We start from the raw sequence: 23,688 nt of genomic DNA, 5'->3' as shown, positions 1-23,688 counted from the left end.
AAAAACTAATCACTGTATCCACCTCTTCATTTTAAAATTAAGGATGCTCCATTAGAAGTGTTGTCTTTTCAATTTTATTAGGATTCCCTCCAGCAAACCTCGATTCTGCTAAAAATAAAAGGATAAACATCCCTTCATCTCTGTTTTTAATTTGCCTGCTCTTAAAGCCAAACACTGTGAATAGAATTCCTGCTTGGAGATGGGCTCTGGGATACGTGGTCAGCCTGTGTTGGCTTGGATGGGAGCAGAGACAGAAAGAGAGGCTGAAGCACTGGATAAACTGTACAGGTTTTATTTAAATTATTGTCATATTCTGTGGCTTGCTTGAAATCAAACCCTGCCAGGCATCTCACTGCAGTCCCAGTGGTTTGCACCTAATATGCATTTCATTAACCATTTGCAGATGACTTTGTTCCTGCTGTAGTGCTGTGTGTGCAGTGCGGAGCTTTTGAAGTGATCGAGGCAGGAGTTGATGAAACCTTAAAAAAAATTCTTTTAGCATGACTTGAGAGTCATTCACGCACAGCCCTGGCAGGGTGACGCCAGGCAGGAGTCCTGGTGTCACTTTTCCCCTGGGTGGCTCAGAGGTGGGATTGTCTTGGAGATCTTCTTGTGCTGGCAGGGCAGGGAATCTTTTGTGAGTCTGTCTCAACCCCCTGTTCTGGTCTCCAGCTGCCACCAAGGTGGGTGCAGATGTTGGGGTTCAGCTCCATCTTCTTAATATTGAGCTGGTTTGATTTTTCTGGTTTCCAACCTGGTTTTGGTTTCACAAATCACAGAATGGTTTGGGTTGGAAGGGACCTTGAAGATCTTCCCATCCCACCCCTGCCATGGGCTGGGACCTTCCACTATCCCAGGCTGCTCCAAGCCCCAATGTCCAGCCTGGCCCTTGGACTCCCAGGGATCCAGGGGTGTCTGTTGCTTCTGCCCCTGTGCTGGACAGATCACAGCCCACCCAGGTGAGCTCAGGCCCCCCTTGGAGTAGCCCCATTCCTGGCCACTGTCCTCAGATTCATGGGAAGCAGCCTTGGACCAGAGGTGGAAAGCCCACGCTGAGTTCTCCAGTCCTCTGCACAGATTCCGCAGGGCTTTGCCTCCAGTTCCCAGCGGGAATGACTGCATCCAAGTGGAGTCCATCTGAGCCCAGCTGGAAGCTGCTTGGGCTGCAGGGTCAGCCCTGCCTGGCTGCAGGACCAGGGAGAGCCTGGAGAGCCAAGGGGCCTCTCCCTGCTGCCCCACGCCTGCATGAGCCCAGCTCTTGTTAGCACAGCACCAACATGATCCGTGGTTTTCATGAGGAAAGATAAACATGAAAAATCATTTATGTAAACTCTGTATAAGCTGGGGGAAAATCAGAATGAAATCCATGTTGCAATTCCAAAAGTGCATGGAAAGGCATATTTGTTTGTGACTCAGAAAGACGTAGTTGGCTTAAGAGTGTAATTTTAGCAGAATTGTATCACTTGGTTTGAGTTAATGTTTTGGAGACAGCAGAGTCCTCAAAACAACGTGAAATCTGGGGGATAAATGGGGATCTTCCCCATCAGAGCCCACGTGGAGTCAGTGGAAGGCTTTCATAGGCAGCATTGCCTCTGCACTGCAGACTGATCCCCTTCCTCAGAGCTGGGCTCAGAAATGGGGACTGGCAGTGCTGGGAGGGAGCAGAACCTTCCCGCAGCAGGGGCTGATCCGTGGCATCCACGGAGCCTCCCGGGAGCAGGGCAGGGGCTGGAGGTCAGCTCAGGCCAATTCCACGTCCGTGCTGCTCCCAGCCTTGGAGCAGGGACGTGGGGAAGCCCAGGGTTCCAGCAGTTCCCAAGGGACACCCAGGAACACTCCTGCTCTTTATCCCCCACCTACTCTTGGCCGGGCTCGCCGTTCCCGTGCCGGGATTGTGGAGGGCTGCGTGCTGTGCTAAACATTCCCTTTCTTCTGCCAGCCCAGGGACTGCGACTTTCTTAATTGTGGATTCTTTTCGTTAATTGGGAGTGTTTGGAAACGCCTTGCACCTCAGCAGGGTTCAGTCCTGCGGGGTGCCAAGGGCTTTGTTCCCCGGCCAGCAAAGCACTTCAGCCTGGCTCTAAGAACACTTTACAGGCTGGAATAAGCTCATTGATTTCGGGGCACTGAAGGATTGAGCCAATACCAAATTTCTTCCAATGATCCCAGCTCAAATAGTAACATCCAGGAAAGTGTCCCTTGAATGTTAATGCTACCTTAAATAGCCACAGCTCCGGCTCCACAGTCAGGGAAACAAAGACTGAAGCAGTGTTTGAGGCAGGTTGTTCTGGGAATAGAGGAAAAGTTGTGGTTAAAGGTGATTTTCCCCCTCTCCCCTCTTTTTTTCCCCCTTCTGTTCTGTAGTAGCAGAGGTTTGCTTTAACTGTGGTCATCTTCAGTGAGCTTTTAATAGATGAAGAGGAAACTGGAAGAGTTTGGAAAAGTTTAGAATAAGCAAACACTCCAGAGGGACTTGTAGTGGCAACATGATTAATAAGGGACAGTCCTGGTAATTCTATCAAAACAGAGCGATTGCAAAAGCATATGGAGCATCCCGTGTTTGGGCAGGAGCAGGATTGAGGCAAATGATCCAGGGAGATTTATGTGCCTCTTTGCTGGGAGAGTTTCTTCTCCCTCTGGAAGTGTGAGGGGAAAAGCTCTGTAGATTTAACCATAGGATTAGACTTCAGGAAAAAAAGAAGAAATTAGTAAATCGGGCAACTTCTTTGGCTCCCAAGGATTTTTATGCTGGTTGGTTGGTTGATAACAGGCTCCAATCCTTACACTGATCTTTTTTCCTTAACTTAAATATTTATCGTTTTTCTCTGTCAACCCCCACACGTATTCTAGGAATAACCTCAAGGAGCTGGAAAAGGGAAATGTTCTCCAAAAGGAAAACATGACACAAAATACAGAATCACAGAGTGGTTTGGGCTGGGAAGGACCTTAAAGCTCATCCATTCCCACCCCTGCCATGGGCAGGGACACCTCCCACTGTCCCAGGCTGCTCCGAGCCCCAGTGTCCAGCCTGGCCTTGGGCACTGCCAGGGATCATGGGGCATCAACAACTTCACTGGGCAACAGAGGAGGTTTTCCAAGGCCTCCTGCCTCTGCAGGTTGTCCCAGTGCTCTCCTGGGTTTGCTGAACAGAAGTCCCTGCTGGCAGTGGAGGTGCAGAGCTGTGCCCTGGCAGTGGCGCAGTGACAGAGCAGCGTCACCGGCTCAGCCCTGCTTGTGTCACCCAGGCCAGGGGTTCCCCAGCACTTTGCTCTCAGAGCAGTTATTTCCTTATTTCCTTTGAAGACTTTTATTGTGCAGCTGCTGCGGCAGCTTGGAGCTGTCATGTGGGGAGGCAAAAGCAGGGAACTGGAGTTAAGAGCTTATAAACTTCTCAGCTTTTAGGAAGGTACAGAGATGAAATGATACCGTGGTTTTGCCTCCTCCTTTCTCTTCTTTTTTTTTTTTTTTCTAAACACAAAATGAGAGGGGACCTCTTGTACTGCACGTGCATAAATTGTACAGGTTTGGCTCTGCTCGAGGCTGAAATTAAAAAATAAAATAAAGTCAAATAGTCATCCTGACACATGAGACAATGCAGTCGTCCAAAACCAAAATAGTTCTGTGTAGTACTCTGCATATAGGAGTCAGGGATCTGTGTGTGGGCTTTAAGAGATGCCTTGCCTTCTTTTTTTGGAGAAGAAACTTCTGTTAACATCTAAATGATGTCAAGAATTCAGCAAGGATTGAGTTCCCTGCTTCATCGGCATGAAATTTTCGCATTGCTACTGAACTCGGTTATTTTATCAGCCTCCTGCTCTTTAGACTCCATTTTCCAAAAACTTTTCAAGTGATTATGCAAGTCAGACCTAATTTCTTATCACAGTTCTTGTGTATATTGGCTCAGTTGTTTGCAAGGGATTGTTTCACCCACCCTGTTTCCCTTGGCATTTTCAGAAGGTTCTTGTAGTTGTTAGCAGCTGTAAATGGCATTAATAAGGAGTATTTGGTTGCTGGTTTCTGCAGTTCTCTCTGCTGATTAGGCTGCGTTGCCAAAGGTTGAGCAAGTTTCTAAAAGCAGGATTGTTCTTTGAGTTGTGAAAACACAATTCTCAACAAAATAACAGCTGGATCTGTGTCAGGAATCCTACAGGCAGGCTGCTGCACCCCTGCAGAAACTGGGGTGAAACACTTCATCCAAAGCGGTATTGGTGTTAACATCAGTGAAGTTTCACCTGAATGTTTAAAGATCCAGCCAAGAAGATGCCAAGGTTCTTTCCCTTTCCTCAGGGTTGTGTCTGAGGTGAAAAGCACTTTCCCACTGCAGCATTTCCCTGCTGTGCTGGGCTTTGGTGGGTTGGGAAGTGCCCTCCTCAGAGCAGCACGGGCTGGTGGGGACAGTGGGCACATCTTTGGCTGGGTTTCATCCAGGGCAATCCAGGGCGTGGGATCCTGCAACAGCTCCATGTCCTTAAGGGTTTCCAAGGCTCAGGCTGACAAAGCCCTGAGCAGCCTGAGCCTGGTCTTGGAATTGTGGAATCATGGAATATCTCAGGTTGGAAGGGATCCACAAAGATCATTGAGGCCAGCTCCCTAGCTTGACCCTGCTTGGAGCACTAAGTTGTGTTGGAACCTTCCATGATCCATTTCCTCTGGATGTTTTTATGAGTGATGACTCCAGGTGTCTTTCTCCAGAGCATGTCCTTGCTGTGGTCACCAGACCCTGCTGTTGGAGCAGGAGATTCACCCAGATGAAGTTCATGGAATGAATCAGCTGAAAATAAGAGCTTGACGAAAACCCTTGGTATCTTCCCAAGATAAACGTTGAGGTGAAACTTCATTGATTTTAACACCAATACCACTCTGCACAAATGGTTTCACCCCAGTTTCTGCTGAGGTCTGTCAGCCTGCCTGGAAAATTCCTGACACAGATGCTGCTGTTATTTTGTAGACCCTGCAGTTGGAGCCTGGCTGCAGGTGGGGAAGGACTCAGTGAGGTGGGATTCACCCAAGAAAGGGAAGCTGATGCCCAGCAAAGCCTGTTGCTGGCTGGATCCCATGGAACAGGGAGTTTGCCATCTGTGTGGCAGCAGGGATGGGATTGTCCAGCCACAACACCAAAGTCAGGTTCACTTTCCTCTGGGGCTGTCGAGGAGTAACCACGTCCTACCTGTGCTGGGCTGTGCTCAGCTGAAGGCTGCAGCTTGTGTTCCATCCAGCACGTGGGGATCAGCCTGTGGCTGAGGGTGTGGAGGGACTTCAGGAAAATTGCCGGAGCAGAGTGAAGGTGTGAGCAGCAGATTGGAGGTCAGGTTCCCAGGAGAGCCCCTTCGTGTGGAGAGAAGTGACCGTGCCAGGAAAATGGCTCAGAGCCGCTCGGGCACCTCGTGCAGCCAAACCTCCCCTTTCTGGGGACCCCATCCCCTGCTGGGCTGGGCACCCTGCACTGCTGGGGCTCAGAATTCCATCCCTGCTGGCTCCTGGAGACACAAAGGCTCTGACACTGGAGGCTGAGCAGGGCTGGCTGCTCCTGTCGCCGTTGCTGGTCGCGGTTGCTCAATCGCTGTTCCTGGAGAAGCTGCTCGGCTCAGGCAGGACATCAGTCCTGGCTCAGGCAGGACATCAATCCAGGCTCAGGCAGGACATCAATCCAGGCTCAGGCAGGGGCCTCCTTGCTGCATACCTGGAATTACCTCCGAGCTGTTCTCCAAGGTCTGTAGCAGATGGAGACAGACATCACGAGCAGAGGGGAGAACACTTTGGGCTTCCAGTCCGTATGGACTGGAAAAACAAAAGGAGTTTTGGGTGTGTGGAAGCAGCTGAGATGTGCAGTGTCATTAATCTTCATCTGTGGCTTTTAAAATCGGCAGCAGCCAGAGTCTCCCAGATCTGAAAGCTGTGTTTGTTCAGATGGAGTGGATGTGCAGGGAATTTTTCTGAACTTCACCCCACCAAGGTAGGTTTGTGTCAAGTGGATTGACTGGAGCAGCACTGCGTGGCTCTGACCATTGCAGCAGCCCTGGCTTACAGGGTCGGCCCAGTGGTTTCATGTTTAAAGTTGTCACACATTTAATTCTTGACTGTTTTGTGCCCATTCTTAATTTCTAAAAAGAAAAAAAGATATCCACGCTGCTTTTGAGCTGAAATTTCTCATACTTAAGTCTGTGCAAAGATGATTTATGGTGCTAGAAGGGCTCCACTGGAAATGCAAGATCTATTATGAAGTGGATTGAATGGCCCATGCTGAAATGTTTATTGCTGTCTTCAAAATAGAATACATCAGGGTTGATGGGGCCTGTCCAGGAAAGAGAGAGAGTGCAGTGCAGTGGGGCTAGTGGGGTATTTTTAGTATTCCAATAAAAGACAAGGCTTTTAAAGGAAATCACTTATTGCCATTTTGCAATCAAGAATGCAGGAGTGTTCCAGGGACTGCAAGAAATATGCTTCAAGAATGTGGGAGCCATAAGGAACTAATCATTAAATATTCTCCCGTTTCCACCCCCGGCCCTGTGCTGAGGAAGCCATTTAGGAGCTTTGCAATTTGTATGGAAATCTCAGCCCTCCTGACCACTCGGTCAGGCATCCCAGGGGCTTGGGAGCCAGCAGCCCATTTGCAAAACTTCCTACAATTCCTGGGCAAGGAGGGCACTTTGGAAAATGGGAGACACATGGACCAGCCTTCAAGAACACTTAATCTGACCTTAAATGACTGATATGAACACAATGTGATCTTTTTTGTGCTGCAGCCTCTTCTCCTCGATCAGTGCCTTGCTGGGGAAGTTGTCCTTGCACAAGCTTTGGATGGATCAGTAAAACTGGGAGGTTGTTGCTGTTGTTGTTCCACTCATTTGACTGAGCTGTGCTTATTTCTATTTCTTGTTTATTTTTTTCATGTGATGCTTGAAACATTTTGGAAGCGTTTTGGTGCTGTAATGCATCCATCTAAGTAGGGAGGGAGCAATCCCAGCAGTTGCCAGAGTGAAAAACAAAGGCAGAGGCAAAGGATAATCTTTTCCCAAGTGATTCAAGAGCCTAATGGGACAATTTAGTGATGCATCTAAGCAGAGCTGGTGGTTGCCTGCTCCTTCTCCCCACATTCCCACCTTTTTCCCTGTCTGGCCCTGGTGTCCTGGTGAGGCAGTTCAGGGAGCTACAATGGCACAAAAGTGACCCCACCAAAAACAAAGCCGGGCTCTGGGGCTGGTGGCAGATGGACGTGTGCAGATGTCCCCTTCTGCTCCAGGCCAGCAGAGCTGGCCTTTCCTTTGATTATTTTTCTTTCCCCATTTGTTTTTGCTGGAGAAAGTAGTGCAGGAACACCAGTTCCCTGCTGAGATCATCTGTCACAGCTTCTGCCCGTTCCCAGCTTGCTGCAGGTACCAGAGCTGGGGTGTGACCCTTCCTTTCAGGAAAACCCTTTGGAGTTTGCCAGCTGGGCTGGGCTCCTGCATCCCCTGCTGGAGTCGGGGCTGGAGAGGGAAGCTGAGCTGGAGAAGGTCCATGGAGGCACAGATTTGGGAGGAACCCCAGCCCTCAGGGCACTGCCCCATCCCTGGGATTTCACTTGGCCCAGGCTGGTGGCTCCTTGCAGCCAGGGCTGGCAAATCCCCCACATTTGCAGTGCAGTGAGAAGTCTCTTCAGTGACCTGTGACTTGTGCTGCTGAAGGTCCCACCTGGTTGGATTTTGCATTGGAAGCCACTGGATTTTCGGAGGTGATGTTGTTCTCCCCTGGCTGTCCTCCACAGCCTGATCCCAGCGCTCTCCCCACCACGGTTCATGGCACTGTTTGTGCCAAACCTTTCTGTTCCCCCATGCTTGTGCCATGAGGGGATATCTTCTGGTGGAGATGGGGCTGTCCCAGTTAAACCTCTGCTTTCTCACCCTTCCTGCTGGTTTTTCTTAATCCAGAGCAGAAGGGTTCGGGTGACACCTCTGGCTTGGTCAGGCTCACTTGAGTGAATTGAGTGACCCTCATCTGAATTAAGGGATTTTTAAAACCTTTGTGCTCTTGTTTGAGCTGTTTTGCTTCCTTCCTTCTGGGAAAGCTTCACACTGAGGTTTGTGAAACTTTCACAGGTCCCATTCCAAGCTGTAGCTCTGTTGCTCAGAAATGCAGAGTATTCCTTGCCTGCTCCTGTTCCCTGGTGTCCCTGATGTAAGGGAAAGGATGCCCGAGAGTTTGGAGGAGGGACAATTGGAAACTGTGCGTGCTTGTTTAATTAAAAAAAAAGGGGAAGAAAAATAAGCCACATGCAAAGAACTCCAGTAACCACATCTGCCGATGACCTTTGGGGCTGGAAAGGGTTTGATGATAGTGTGGGGCCAAGCAAGGAAAGTCTGTGAAGTCACTCCAGAAGAACAAAAGGAAAAACCATGAGGATGTTTCCAGTTTGGGGCTCGTCAGGAGCTGGGTGATCTGCACAGCTCTGCCCCAGCCCACCCCTCAGAACAGGCAGAGATGGGTTGAGGTTACCAGTTTTGGGTTGATTTGGGGTTTTTGGGGTGGGGAGTCCCTTGGAGAAGCTGTTGGCCTCTCACACCTGCTCTTCATGTGATGGTGAGTCCAGGAAAGGATTTTATTATCCGGTATTTTTGCAGAAGGTGTTCGGGTCTGTGTGTGGATTGCCTTAAAGCTCTCTGGTTCAGTCATTCTGTCTCAGAGGTACATGAACCATTTCTCCACCATTGTCCTCTCCCAACTACCTGCTGCTAATTAAAGGAGATACAAATTTAGCTCAAAGTGTTCCCTTTCCCACAGACTCCTCTGAAAGTTAAAACTTGTGACAGTTTGGTTCTTGCTGTGCTCTTGCCTTGTCTTCAGCTCCAAACAAATGTCTTGCCTGTCTCTGAGCTTCACTTCTGGTGGCTCAGAAGGTAAAATAATTTCTATTTCCTAATTTCTATGGGAAACTTTCCTGCCTTCGAGCTGCCCTTCCTGACTTGTGGTTCTCAGGGCAGCGCAGGAGGCTCAGGAATTGTTTCATAGACACAGAGTCAAATGTGCCCCCTCAGACCATGGGATGGGAGCCTCCCAAAGGCAGGAGGTGACCTTCCCACAGAGCAGCTGAGCATCGGAGGTGCTGAAACGTGAGCAGCAGTTGGAGGCTGTGAGCAAAGCCCTGAGCTGCTGGTGAGGTTGGGTTTGTGCCTCTTCTTGAAGGAATTTGGGATTTCGGTGCAGTTGTACTTGGAAGCAGTTCAAGGCATTACCTGGCACGCGTCTGTAATTTGAAAAATAGATTAAAAAAGAAGCAAATTGAAGTATAACAATAATGGATTAAGAGAAACACTTATCTCACTTCCCTTCCCTCAGCCAGGCTGCACATGGGGTTTGGGACACAAAGTTTGGGATTACTGGATTGCTGAAGTCGTAAAGGTTTGGATCTAAACTCACTCCACGCTGCTTCTGGGGCTGATCTGACATTGTTTTCTATGGTGATGGTTTTCATCCTGCTGGTTTTTAGCCACTTTGTTTGCCCCCAGGCCCTTCTGTCAGTGAAGTGAGGTGTCTCCATGCCCTGATCAAAGCTTGTGTTAGCAACAAACTCATCTCTGTGCCCCAGAGGGAACCCTATCTCCAACCTGGGATGACCAAACCCCACAAAAATGCAATTTCTAGTGTGTGAAATCATGTTGACTGAGGAGTTAATGTGCATAAACAAAGTCTGCACCTTTCCCTCAGATAAATCGTTTCTTCGTGTTAATCTGGCATCGCGTGAACAGCTCCAAATGTGGAATAACTCATAGACCAAGAGTGTTTTCATCTTACATAGGAATGACCTGGGCTTTTCTTTCTTCCAAATAAGGAATTAATAATGCAACAGTTGTTGTTTCCAACGAGCTCAGCTTTTTTGAGAAGTGTCTTTTTTCCCCTCCTCTGGACCCAGTGAAACACGTGAGCGTTTGGAGCCTTTAATAACCGCTCGCGGAGCCTGGTCTTGATTTCTCTGAGAACTGCCAATGATTTTGATGTCAGGGCTGAGAGGTACAATTGGAGTGTTAAATTTCTCGAGGCAGAGCAGTTGAAAAGGAAGGTCAAAAGCAATAAGGGCCAGGTTCCTCTGGGCAGGCGGGGGCGTGGGGTAAGGCAGCGTTTCCCCGGCCCTCTCGCCCAAGAAAACGTTTGGCTGTCACAAAACTAATAAAGAAAAACCTCCAGAGAGGTGCATTCAATGATGCAGGTGTAGGAACCAGGGCTGTATTTACACACAAGCCAGCTTAATAGCGTGGGATTTCTGCTCAAGTGCTTCTTAATGCAGCACAAATTGAATACCCGGCTCGCTCGGCACGGGGAAAATGTTGGAGGGAAAGGTTTTTTTATGGCTTTTGGGGGAGAAAGTGTTTGGCTCTTTTTTAGGGAACATAAAGGACAGCAAGATGGATTTCTTGGGGTGCTTCCCATGTGAAAGTAGTGCTTTAGGTATGTGCAGAGGGTTCAGAGCCAGCCTCCGAGCTGGTTCTCTGCTGCCTCGAAAAGCAGGGCTTTGAAGGGATTTGGGCAGGGTTTCTGCCATATATCTGGCAACACGGGCTTAAAATTAACTTACTGAAACAGCAGATAAAATTTGGGCTCTTTAAAACTGTGATATTAAATAGAAGTCTCGAGGAAAGCAGCCAGGCCTCTGCAGCCCCTGGTTGAAGCTCCCATCCTTGCCCTGCCTCTCTGCTGCCCTATAAAACAACAATTATGTGGTTGTAAGTTACTGCTCCGTGTCCCTTATAAAAGAAGAGTTATTCATAAACTTCTGGATAGACAGTTCTGTGGGAATATAACTTCCTTGGCCTAAACCAAACTTTTTTCCAGATAATGTAACACTCTACAGGCTCTGTAAAGTTAGAGCATGCTATTTATTGCTATTTTATTATCTATAAAAGACACCAGTGTTGAACCTGGGAATGACACTACACTCAAATCAGCAGGAAAGATAGGGAAAACCCCAAGGACAGCTGCTGTTCCCAGAAACACTCACCAGCAGGGTGCTGGGGGATGCTCAGGGCTTGTTTCAGGGCTGCTTTCCCTGCAGCTCCTCTCTGCAGACACAGAGCCAGGGCACTGCCATGGGCACATCCCATTTCTGGGGTGGGATTTGCCAGGTGCAAGTTGGACGTTGTTGGAAGGGACTTGGGTGCACCCTTGCAGCTTCTGAAGCCAGGGCAGAGGGCTTGGCCACACACACACGTGCACATGCCTTAGAATTCTTTTTTAATGGGCTCAGATCAGAATTTACTTCAGTCCCCAGGACCCAAGCACCACGAGGCTGTGTTTGCTCTCTGAATAGCCTCCGTGCTGAGCCCACAGAGCCACCCAGCCCACCCAAGGACAGCCACTTCCCAAGGCTCCAGGGCTCCAGCTGAGGTGGATTTGGGGTTGGCAGATGGGATCACATTGGTCAAACCTGTCCAAAGGAGAGTTCCTGCTCGCTGTGGGGAGGGGCTGCCCTGGCAATCTGCTTCCAGGCTGGAAGAGAATCCAGGGCTGGGCACCCCATGGAGAGGGGACATCCCCCCTCAGCACTGCCCCGGTCACTGGCCCTGGACACCGAGGTGCCGGTGGGGTTCCTCTCCTGGATGCCCTCAAGGTGGGTTTGGACCTCTAGGAATTATTTGTGTTTCTGTGTGAACCCAAGCTGGAAAGTTGGCGGTGTGGGACTAAATCAGGCACGGTGGGGAGGGTGTCCATGAGGAACCCCAAACCCTCGGAGCTGACACATCCTGGGCAGTGGGAATGGACTGGGGACTTGGGCTGCCCCAGGAGCCCCGGGAAGGGGGGCTGTGGTGTGAACCCCAGCTCTCAGGGTTGGCCAGAGCAGGTGACACAGACCAAAGAGCAATATTAACCTAAATTACATGTATTTCAACCTTTTCTTTCCATCTTACACCTGAAAATGTGATCCTGACTTCATTTGGAAAAGGTTTGGTGAGATCTGCAGTATTGAACCCCCTGAGCCAGGGACCGGGGGATGAGCAGAGGAGTAGCTGAGCTCAGCAGTGGCATCAGAGCCATGGGAGTGCCATCGTTCCCAGGAATGTTGGGGACATCCCCATCCAGCCATGGGACACGCCCTGGCACTCGGTGCGAGCTGGGAATGCGCTCCCTGCGTTCCTCGGGGCTGGATCAGCAGCTGGAGCTCCGTCCCAGAGCCTTTGGCAGAGGGAGCTTCAGGAGCATGGCATTTACTCCAGCCTGCCTTAATTACTTGCTCTGTAATTGCACATGGATTCCTGCTTCCCACCTTTCCCTGGGAGATGCAGTTTGGATTTGTATTCCTGTCACTGTTTTCCTTTGCACGAGAATCTTTTCTTTGTTCTCTTCCGACTCCTGTTGACTTTAAGAATGGCTTTGATTCCTAAACTTCTCCTTGGGGGTTTCTTGTGAGGGGGAATATTTATATTTCATAGCATTTGAGCAAAAAAAAGTCAAAGCAGGCAGAGACCCCAGAATGCAGAATTCCTGTCAGATCCTATCCACAGCTTTTGTGGGGAATCACGGGAACCAGCCAGGTTTTAAACCTTCAGATCCTTCTGATCTGCTGTTCTGAGGTGCAGGGGGGAGCAGTGTGTGCAACATCTGGTCTCTGTCTGCTCTGAGATGTGTGTGCTGAGGGCAGTCCACGTGCTCCTGGCTTGGTGTCCCTGGGATTGCCTCTGACGAGGGCAGCACCTGACCACTGCCCTTTGGCTTCAGGTTTTTAATGCCAGCCTTGTTCCAGGAATAAAATGAAGTTGATTTCATTCTGCTGTCCCTCTCTCCCTGCCCTGACCGTGCCCTGCAGTTCCCTCACTCAGCACTGCCCATTAGCAATCCTTTATTAGTCCCCCACCTTCCCCTCTTCCTGCTGGGGAATCATTTGGGGTTTATGTGCAGTTTTTCTTGGGACTCGTCAAAGAATAATTACACCCCATTAACTCCCCTCCGTATCATTACTAATTCACACCTATGGAGGATTTTCCAAGCAGCTGATCTCGGTTGTCTCTTAATTGCTGGAGTCCATAAACTCTGTTAGGCTGAAACTGTGCGAAGGATTTGCACCCTCTAAAACTTCTCCCTCCAGTGCAAAACATAACAGAGAATTGGAATGTGGCAGCTTTATCAGATCTGACTTCTTCCCTATTTAGGCAAATTATTTGCTTCTGGCTCTGTTGAAAACTCCAAAATGTACATGAAGGTGTAAAAAATATGAGACCAAAAGGGTGAGAAAGTTGTGGCTGTTCAGCCTGGAGAAGAGAGGGCTCCAGGGAGAGCTCAGAGCCCCTTGCAGGAGAAGGACTGGGGACAAGGGATGGAGGGACAGACGCAGGGAATGGCTTCCCACTGCCAGAGGGCAGGGCTGGATGGGATAACAAATGGTTTCAGCTGAGCATAGGAGAAAAAAATGCTGGTGGTGGCAACTCTTATTTCCCTGGAAAAAAATCCTGGCCCCCTGGCAGAGAAGCAGTTTCTGCACAGAAAACATGACACTATTTACAAAAAGCAGTGTCTAATATCCTTTTCCAGCTTGGAAAGAGGAGTTTATTTTAATACATCCTTTTTTAATTGCCATGAGCTGGCCTTGTAAATATTGTAAGTGGTTGAGTAATCGTCCTCTGTGAGCAGAGCAGAGGAAGGGACAGGTTTTCCGCTCCTGGAACCCTCTGTGTTCCCTCAGCTCGGGCAGGGAGACAGCACGGAGCAGATACTGAACACAGATTAAAGCCTCTTAATTAAAAGATCTTTTAAACCCAGGGGATGCCCATGGGTGTGATGCCAGTGCCCAGCACAGTGATCCAGCTGGGTGAGGAGGTTGTTTCTTGGGGGTGGTTTGGGAGGTGGATCTGGGATATTCTCACTAAAACATTTCTTTCTTTCCTCTAAAAAATGGGAGAGAAAGGGGAGAGTTCCCCCAGAGAAATGGGGAGTTGGGGAGAAGGGAGGGGATCTCATTTTGTAGGATCTCGTTTGTCATTGAGTTCTGCAGGGATCCAGTGGGTTTTGGGGCACACAGAGGTGGGGCAGAGCACTGTGGGGTTCTCTCCAGAGCTGGATGATCCCTGTTTTCCCACGTCAGGTACATGCCTGAGAGCCCAGCTCTGCACAGAGTTCTGTCTGAAAGCGGGAGTACTTTGTGTTGGAAACAATTTCCTGGTGCAATTCAGATTTCCTCCTGAATAATCCTTTGCCCCAGTGGGATGGTACAGAGGGATTCTAGCAAAGCTGAACTGGCCTGGCTGGGAGTTCAACATATCCTTTAATGTTTCCATGGCAGATGTTCAGGCAGGGATGTATCCCACTGCTGGAAAATCTTGATTTGAAGGGTCGGGAAGGAAGGAACCGCTCTGCCAACGTGGGGTTTGAGTCCAGGTCTCTGCTCAGGTCACCAGAGTGCAGGGCCTGTCAGGGGTGAGCAGGGGGAATCAGGGAGGAGGAATTTAACCCCAGAAAACCATTTGTAAATGATGAAGGCAGCAGCCTAAGCCTTGTTCTGTCTCCCCAGGGATGCTGGTGGTGATCGTGCTGCTGCTCATCGCCATCGCCGTGGTCGCGCTCTGGCCGACGCATTAACCCGGATCCCGCCGGAGCAGCTGCTCCGTGGGGAGCACCAGGGCTCCAGGGAGGGCCCCCCTGCCTGCAGGGACCTTCTGTGCTGGGAATCAACTCCACAGCTGGGAATCAACTCCACAGCAGCAGACTGAAGCAGCATCCGCCAGACATCCGCTCTCCTTGGAGCGCAGCTGAGGAGCTCTGTGGGATCTGGAGGATTTCAGCGGGAAAAGGGGATTTCATCCCACCCTTCCCACCTTCCTCTGGCACTCAGGCAGCTGCAGCTGTAGGATGGACTCATCTCTCCTGCATCTGCATCTGAGGACACGCTGGTGCTGCTGCCCTGCCCGCTTTGCTGAGCTCAGACCTCCCAGGGGCCTCAAACACCGAAATCCAGGAGTGCTTTGGAGAACAGCAACGTTCCCCTGCTTCAGCATCCCTCCTTCAGAGAGAAAATGCTCCAGGGTTTTCAAGGAACAGTCTTGGGGAATGACTGCATCTGGATTCTCACAGGATGGGAAGCGACAGCCCTGCAGGACCCCCATGGGCTGCACAGAATCGCTGGTGACTGGGTCAGAGCTCAGCCCTTGGGGGGAGGTATTGGTGAGTTATTGATCTCCAGGGATGGAGTTACTGCTGAGTTATTGATCTCCAGGGATGGAGTTACTGCTGAGTTATTGATCTCCAGGGATGGAGTTACTGCTGAGTTTCTGATCTCCAGGGATGGGAGTTACACAGCAGCAGGACTCTGCCCAGCCTGTGAGGGTGCCGAGCTTTGCCCTCGTGTGCTGCCCAGGGGCTCTGCCAGCCTGGCCTCGGGAGATGCCCCAGAATTAACGTCCTAACTGAGCTCTGCCTCTTCCTTTGACAACTTCTCACACACTTCTGCAGCTGAGGGGAAGGATTACCTATTTCAAAACAAATGGAAAAGAAGTATTAAATGTTTGCTTCTGGCCAAGAGAATAATTATTTTGTTACACATGCCAGTTTGATTTCAGGATTAATAGAGCAAGCAATAAATACTGATTAAATCCATTTATATACAGTTTCTCTGCCTGGGGTTTTATTGTTTCCTACTCTCTTGTGTTGTCTGTGAATGATTTATCCAACGCTGCCATATCCTAAGAGCTGGTTTGGAGGAGGAAATAAGCAATTTCTGTCAGACTTTGTGTGTGTTATGATACATGGACTACACAGAATCCCAGAATAGTTTGGATGGGAAGAACCTTAAAGCCCATCCAGTGCCACCCCTGCCATGGGCAGGGACACCTTCCCCTGCCCCAGGTTGTTCCAAGCCCCGTCCAGCCTAACCTTGAACATTCCCAGGGATCCACGGCTTCTCTTCTTCACCTGTCATTGGTGGTGCCGTGTCCTGCAGCTGTGGGAGCCCTTCCCTGGATCCAGAGAGCATTTTCCTGTCCTTGTGCTCCTGGGAAGGGCAGAGCGGAGTGGAGAGAGGAGCTTGGTGGAGAGAAAGGCCCAGAGATCCAGCTGTGCCCCTGCCAGCTTCAGACAGGGCTCTGTGCCCATGCCCAGCCCATCCTCAGCACTCAGAGCTGGAGGAAACTGGAGGTTGGAGCTCCTCTGGAGTCTTCCATGTCTTTCCATGGAGAAAATCCTTGAAGCCTTTACAAGTCCAGCCCAGGTTGTGCCTGGTTGGTTTTCTTGGAGAGAGGCTTCACCTTGTGGCTGTCAGGAGGGGAGGGGCAAACAGAGGTGCTTTGATGTTCTCTGGTTTTCAAGAGGACACGGCAGGGCTTTGATGAGTTCATTGTTGATGTCAGATTAGAACCGGAGCTTTAAGCAGGGCTGCTCCAGCTGGAACCAAGAAAAGGCTTTGGGGAGGGGTTCCAAACTGTGCATTCCTGCAGCTCTGCGGAGGGAGCCACACTGGGAATGCTCCTGGAGCTGTTCCTCAGCAGCAGCCCCTGAGCCCGGAGCGGGATTTCACTCCCAGTTCTGGAGCAGCCCCGTTGCTCTTCAGTGACAGCGGGGGAGCAGCAGGGTTTGTTCAGATGAGACCACGGGCCTGGGCTTCTAATTAAAGCTGTCAATTGTGGAGGGAATTACGGCTTTGTTTGGGTTCCCAGGACACACAGGGTGGACGTGGAACTCATCCTGATCAGCGTTCCACAGGGACTTTGTCCTGGCCGAGGCTTTCAAAGGCACTTTCTGACCCACTGGGCCCTCCAACACATTTTTCCTGTGAGTGCCTGGGAAGGGTGGAAACACCAGGGTTTGCTCGTTGTGCTGGCGAACAAAGAGGTTCTGAGCCTTGCCCTTTAGGTAACATTTAATGTGTCATGTGGGTGAGGAGTTTTATTAAAAAGCAGTGGATTTGGCAGCGCTCTGCTGTGTGCAGGGAAGCTTTTCTGTCTCCCTAAAGAAAAAGAAGGTTAAAATACGAGAGACGCTGGGGTTTGGCTCTGAGCAGCGGCGTTGGAGAAGCCAACCTGGAGTGGCCTCTCCAAGCAAAGATCTTCCAGGAATGTGCCCAGAGACATCCCAGGCTTCTCCTTCCCTGCCACCTCCTCCGTTTCTCTCCTGGAGGATGTGCTCAGGAGTTCAGCTGCTTCCAGCTGTAGTTCCAGCAGAACTCGGGGTGCTGGAGCAGGTCTGGTGTGTGCTCCAGGCACTCGGATGTCCCAGTGCCCTGGGAAAAATCCCCCCCTCCTACACGAGAATAGGGATCATCCCGGAAGGCTGCTGGGCATTTTCACGTTCCCTGATTCCTGGTGTGAGCTCGGTGTGTGAATGGCTCCTCTCCCACACTGCCTGTTGGGAAAACCACTCCAGGTCCAGCCCTCTGTGGGAAAAGCCTCATCCCCCTCTTTCCAGAGCCACCACGTCACCTTTGGACAAGTGGCCACCTGCAATCTGGGAAGCCCATTTGCCCCTCGGAGCAGAGGGTTGGCACTTGTGACCCATTTGTCTCTGCAATAAAGATCTGACATTTCTGACCCCCAGGATGTTTTTGGATTCATAAATTCCCAGCGATGCTGAAGGCTCAGGTCGGCCGGGCTGACCCCCCGGCACTTGGCAGCACCTTTTGCCTGCACTTTTGTCCCTGGAAATGTTTTGCTGCCTCAGTTCCCCCCACCTCCAGCTCTCCATGCTGTCGGTGCCACCAGCCCTTGCCTGGCCCCGCAGATCCTGGGGTGGAGCTGATGGAGCCCTGAGCCCTGCACTGGATGGGGGGCAGGAAGGGCCAGCGCTGCTGAGCAGCCTCTGGATGGGACAGAAACGGGTCCAGAGTGGGGTTGGAGCTTTCCTGACTCCAAACTTCGGCTGTCCCCTGTCCCCACACCTGTCCCCCAGCTCTGGGCAGGGTCCCACAGGTTTTGGCTCTGTCCCACTGCAGGGCACAGCTGAGCCGTCAGGAGCTGCTGGGGACCCCCCATCCCTCCCACCCATGGGGACCCCGCTGGCCCCAAGGCCACGTGGCCACTGCCTGGGGGTGCTGGGCAGGGACAGGGCTGGGACTGGCAGCCAGAAGTAGCTGTGCCACCTCAACCCTGCCAGGGGGACAGCGGCAGAGCCAGGGGCTGGAGGGGACACCATCACTTCCTCGCCCAGGTCCTTGTCCCACAGGTTCACCGACCAACGGGGTGGGAAGAAGCAGAAATTCCTGGTGGTTTTTACAGTTTACAAGAGTTTATTCCACTGGTTTCTGACTTTAGTCCTACCGAGGGGGTGTTGAACAGTTACAAGCTCCTTCGGGTCAATTACAGCCAATCTAACGAACAAACAAAGGGGGAAAAAAAAAAGGAAAAAAAAAGAAACAACTCAGAAAAACAATAAGAAAATCCACAACTTTTTCACGTGTCATTAAATATATTCATATATAATAACCATAATATATTAGTATGCATTGTAAAGAAACATCGCCCAAAGCAGTCTGCCATGGTCATAACTAAACAACATTTACAGTTCAAGATATTAACAGAAATAATAAAAAAAAAAATCAACAAAAAAAAACAACCCCAAAACGAACACAGGTTTGTGAGGGGATGAGGCGGGGGCGGGGAGGGGGCACGGACACGACGAACAGAAACGAGACCAAGCGACTTCTGTCGGGTGCTACGGTCAGTGATGATTGTTTTGGCATTTCAGCTGCTCTCCGAAGCCTCTCTGAAGGCACCACAGCCCCTTCCCAGCCACCCCACTGTCCTCGGGGTCCCCACTCCTGTCCCCAGGGCGATGGGTGGGCGCCGGGTTCTTCGCTGGCCAAAACAGGGTTGGTCCCCCAGAGCTGCCCCCCGGCCGTGCAGGTGTTTAGGGGGGCACCTTGTCCCTCTGGGTGACCTGGCAGAGGTGTCCTGGAGCTGTTCTGGAGCAGGGAAGAGCTGCACCTCTGGACCCCGAAATGGGGCTGCTCTGCCCTCCCAGCAGAGGCTGTTCCAGTTCCACCAGTTCCAGCAGCAGCTCCTGCAGGTCAGGGTTACTGGGAGCGCATGAAGGGCACTGGGATGGAGTGAGGGGTTTTTCCTGGTCTGACTGGAAAGCACAAAACTCCAGCAGGGATGAAGGGACAGGTCCTGGTGGGACAGGGCTGGGGACTTCCCTCCGTGGCAGGATCTGGGCTGTTGTGCCAACTCATTTCCTTCCGGAGTCCCGGGGCTGTGCCAGTGCCTGGAGGGGTCTGGCCGTGGGATGAGCGGGTGGGGGGTCTTCTGCAGCCTCCGAGACCAGTGGGAGCAGGGAAGGGGCTGGAGGGTGTCCCTGGGGGGGTTGGGGTGTCCAGGCTGTGCTGGGGAGGGCGGCTGTGCTTGCCAAGGGTGGACACTGGGAGTGAGCCCTGAGTGCCCAGGTGTGCTGTGGGCAGTTCCCCCGGCCTTTCCTTGCTGCTCTCCAGGTGGAGAAATGGCTTTGGGTTGGATCCTGTTACTTTTAGGCACCATTTGAAGGTCTCCAGAGGGTGGGGACATCCCAGCTCCATGGGGATGTGCTGTCTCCAGCTCTGCTGGGTCCCTGGCAGCAGCTGGCATTGGCTGCAGGAGAGCATCCAAGTCCTGGTTTGGGGCTTTAAGCCTCCATTTAGACACTTGAGGTCAGATTTTATCCTTCAAAACTTGGTGGCTTCGCTTCCCTTGGCTGCAAAACCATTGGCTCTCCTTGAGCTCTGAGATAAGGACAACCAAGTCCATTTTGGGAAAGGGGAGAAAACACAGACTTGGAGCAGGGAGGGGGAGTTGCTTGATGTCCAGGGTGGGATTTTTCTCCTAATACCCAGATTAATTTTGGGGGCCTTGTGGTGGCAGGGGAGGCTCAGCAGAGCTGGGTCCCTCTGGGTGGTGTCTCCAGCAGCCCTGGGAGCCTCCTCTTTGCACCTATTTACATGGCTGCTCTGCTTTATGGTGGTTTATGTCATTATATAAATATTGTCAATTGCTATAAAACAAGGCAAAACCACTGGAAAATGTCATAAAAGAGATGTTTCCAAGTTTCCTAAAAGGAAAAATACCGGGGAGGTTTTGCTTTTCATAGCGACTAATGTTTGCTTCTCCTCCAGGTACCCGTCCTGCCCTCCCTGCCTTCCTGCCCCAGCTGTTCCCGGTCTGCATGGATGGGCTGGAACTGGACATCCCCATTCCCCATGGGCTGGTGTGGCATGGGGGTGACAACTCCAGAGCCCGTCCTGCCCGCAGGGTGCCCAGGGGAGGATGCTCCAGTCTGAGGTGAGGCAGCCTCCACTGTGCTCAGTGCATCAGTGACTGGAAATTGGGAATTTTGGATTGGCTGTTTCCCCCCCAGCAGGAGGAGCTCCAGGTGGGTCACACCTTGCTCCTGGCTGAGACCCCTTCCCTGGGCACTGCCCTGTGCGGGCTCTACCCCGGCCAAGCCTCAGAGCTCTGCACTGGCCCCGCTGCCCATGAGGGCACCCCCTGCTCCCCTCTTTGTCTCCAAGACTTTTTGCAGGGATGCTGGGGAGCTGCAGCTCCAGAGGGAGTGAGGGCAGAGCTGGTGTGGGCTTGGGAGAGCTGCCCGAGTCTGGGAGTGAAACCAGTGGCCAGCCAGCACCTTGGTGTCACCTGCAGGGATTTTCTACCATCGGAGGGCTCCTGGTGTGCTGACAGCAACAGAGGGGACTGAGCCGCAGTGGAGACTCAGGGACTGACATTGGCAGGATCTTCCAGGGCACTTATGGGATCTGGATGCCAACTCATTTTTTGTCAGGTCTGGGTGTTTCCTTGGGGATCCTGGTTATGATTCTTTGCCTGTGAATGGGTGGCTGGCAGGCGACAGGGCACCAGTGGGCTCACACTCCTTCAGTGTGGTGGGGGCAGCCTCCTCAGCGCCAGGGGCTGAGCACGGAGCCATTCCCAGAGTTAGGCACAGCAGGAAGTCACCCACCAACATTGTCCCCTCTTGGCTGTGCCTAAAGTGGACCCAGAGCATCAGCACAGCTGGAGACCTCGGCCGCCCCAGGCACCATCAGTGGGTGGTGGCCACGGCTGTCGATACCAAAGCCCTCCAAGACCCCGCCCGTCAGTCCTCGGGTCTGTCCTCAGCAAAAGTCTCGGTTTAGTTTCCTCTACAAGAACTGTCTCGGTCAGCCTAAGTTGCAAATACGTATTTTGGGGATGGGGAGTTAATTTCCAGCAGTGCTGTTGATTAGTTTCTTACAGGGTGGACGTGCCCATGCCGTGCTTTGGAGGCAGCAGATGTTGGTGGCTGGAAGGCAGTTTGGTGGCTCTGAGCTCTTCAGCAGCGGGGCAGGAGGGAGCTGGGGGGCCCCGGGTGCCGCACACCCGCATCCCACGCTGGGTTCTGTCCGTGTGTGTGTGATCTGTTTTGTTGGGTTCTGTTGGGTCCTGTTGGGTCCTGTTGGGTCCTGTTGGATCCTGTTGGATCCTGTTGGGTTTTGTCTTCCCTGGAATACGAGGTGCAAGCCCAGCACCCCCCAGCCGTGCTCACTGTCCCCCTGTCCCCCCAGCCCGCCCTGGCAGCCGGTCCCTGCCCGCCCCAGCTCTACACAAAGCAGCATGCACAGTCAGTCTCTCCCTCTCCTCCTCCTTTAGGCTTTCTTACACTTCCCCTTCTTCTCCCGCTGCTGGAACTTCCGGAGCCGCCGGGCCCACGTGTCCCGCCACTGGATCACCAGGCTGGTTTTGTCCGCAATGATGCCGCTCTGGTCGGGAGAGTCCTCGTTGTTGCCCAGCAGCAAATACTTCTTCATGGGCTTGATTTTGGGGCACTTGCAGGCTATGTCCTTGGAGTGGATCCACAGGGTCTGGTCTCCGCGCCGGATCCGGTTGCTGCCTTGTTTGTAGACAGAGATGATGTTCACCGTGAACTTCCACCAGTCCGCGTTTTTTTCCGCCTTCAGGATGTGGATCTGGACAGCTGGAAAAAAACAACACACGAGGCAAGAGAGGAAAAGGTGTTACTCTTTGAGCTGGTGAGGAGAAAATGAACTCCAAGCCTTACCTAATACGCTGTGGGAGGGAGTTTGTCTCCAGAGCCCAGGCTGGGGCACAGCAGCCAAGGGTTTTGGTGCCCCAAAACTCTGTCCCCAGGCCACCCCCAGGAGCAGGAGCAGCTGAGGGTCTCAGCAAAGCTTCCAAGACCACCACAGGCTTGGGAGATGCTCTCCAGCTCTGAGCTTGGCAGAGTCACTGGAGCACCTCTGCAAGTGCTGAATGGCAGCGCTGGGCTCCAAGGAGATCTCCTGGTGTCCTGGCAGAGGACTGGGAGACCACCAGCTCCCACAGCAGGACTGGGGTGGGAGGACAACCGTGATCCCTACACAGGGTGGTGATGCTGCTGCTGCTGCTGCTGGTGATGATGTTCTCCAAGCCCGTGGCTGATGCTGTGTAACCTCCTCTGTAGCCATGGACTGAGGAAACCTCAGCCCTCCACCACTGCAGCCCTTGGTCTTTCCTGGAATAGGGCTAAAAATCAGCTTCCAGGAAAACACCTTCCCCAGGCAGGGCCTGCCCACCCTGCTGGGTTTGTTTGCTGACTGTGGGACGAGGAATCCCCAGCAGCAGAGACAGAGGGAAATCCCAGGTGAGGATGGCCTGGCTGGGAGAGCAGGCAGGGAGAGCCTGAGCTCTGCACAGGCTGCTGCAGCACAACCACCAAGGGCTTTTTTAGCCAAATCATTGAGCTGCTCCCTTTTTCCCCACTCTTCCCTCCATGCCCTGGGAGCTGTAAACCCCTGCCCATTCACCTGCCTGGCTCAGCTCCAGTGGGGCCAATCCTGTTTATATAAATTAACAGAGGCAGAATAAACTCCCCCAAACCCTGGGGAAAACTCTCCCATTTGCCTTGTAACAGTTTTCCCCCCTGGGCTGGTGGTGGAGGAGCATCCCCCTGTCTCTAAACCCAAGTGATTCCAGGCTCTGGGAGGAAGCAGAGCTCTGCAGCCCAGCACAGCTTTTTAACACGTTGCAAAATATATGGGGTATTTTTTTTCAGAGCATGTCATGGAGGCCAGATGCTTTCATTAAAAAAAAAGGGAAAAAAGGGAAAAAAAACAACCCTCAGCTCTGACCGTGTATTTCCCTGTCTGGTGTGAAGGTAACAAAATGTGAGGAGTAGCCAATTTTTATTTTTTGGAAACAAATCTTTCCAAAAAAGCTTAAACCTTTGACCTGCCTGGGTCCGCACTGACAAAATGGAGAAAATGAATGAAAAGGAACCGGAGAGAGGTGGTTACAGGAAACTCTGCTCTAAAACACACAGTCTGTATTTTTTTTTATGTCAAGGCCCCCGTCTCTTATTTTTTCCCTTTTTATTAATGAAGTGGAAGGAGTGAAAGCTTTGAGGAAGGCTTGGCTGGCGCAGCCACAGCTGCCTGCCCTGACAGCCAGATTTCTGCCCATAGCTTCCCATCCAGGACGCTCAGTTCCTCCTGAGCCGGGTTTTGGAGCCCAGCTTTGGTGGTGTTTGCCTGGGTATTTCAGAGGTGGGATGGGATCAGCGCCTCCCAGGGAGCACAGGGTGTGCAGAGAGGCAGAAATGGGCCAGGATGAATTTTTGGAAGCACCCAAGCTGGCTCCCCTGGGGAAATCCCCAGGGATTTAAAGGCTCCCTTCCCATGAAGGAGGTTTCAGTCCCTTCCTGGTTTGGGGTAAGGGACTTGGCTGCCTCTGCTGTGTCCCTGCAGTCCAAAGCTGGCTTTGGGGCTTGGTTGTCCTTCACTTGCCATCTCCTGGGACAAAG

General features: G+C 51.8%; 2 protein-coding genes across 3 annotated transcripts in view; one reads left to right on the top strand and one right to left on the bottom strand.

The window, feature by feature from the left end:
* STX8 (syntaxin 8) overlaps nt 1-15,209 on the top strand; it is an 87,659-nt gene extending 72,450 nt beyond the window's left edge. Inside the window, exon 8 of one of the 2 annotated variants that reach the window (XM_039562260.1) lies at nt 14,471-15,209. In XM_039562260.1, coding sequence (XP_039418194.1) covers nt 14,471-14,538 — 68 coding nt within the window. In that variant the 3' untranslated portion in view covers nt 14,539-15,209. The remainder of the gene's footprint in view (nt 1-14,470) is intronic. The other variant, XM_039562259.1, reaches the window with a different exon arrangement.
* A 2,940-nt stretch (nt 15,210-18,149) lies between these two features.
* The window catches only part of NTN1 (netrin 1), an 87,906-nt gene continuing 82,367 nt past the window's right edge, over nt 18,150-23,688 (bottom strand). The window contains 1 exon segment of the mRNA XM_039562447.1: nt 18,150-21,864. Within this exon segment, the coding sequence (XP_039418381.1) occupies nt 21,536-21,864 (329 nt within the window). The 3' untranslated portion in view covers nt 18,150-21,535.

The sequence above is a fragment of the Corvus cornix genome, chromosome 18, assembly GCF_000738735.6.
Source record: "Corvus cornix cornix isolate S_Up_H32 chromosome 18, ASM73873v5, whole genome shotgun sequence".
In the NCBI taxonomy this organism is placed as follows: domain Eukaryota; kingdom Metazoa; phylum Chordata; class Aves; order Passeriformes; family Corvidae; genus Corvus; species Corvus cornix.
This window is presented reverse-complemented; position numbering and strand designations above follow the sequence as displayed.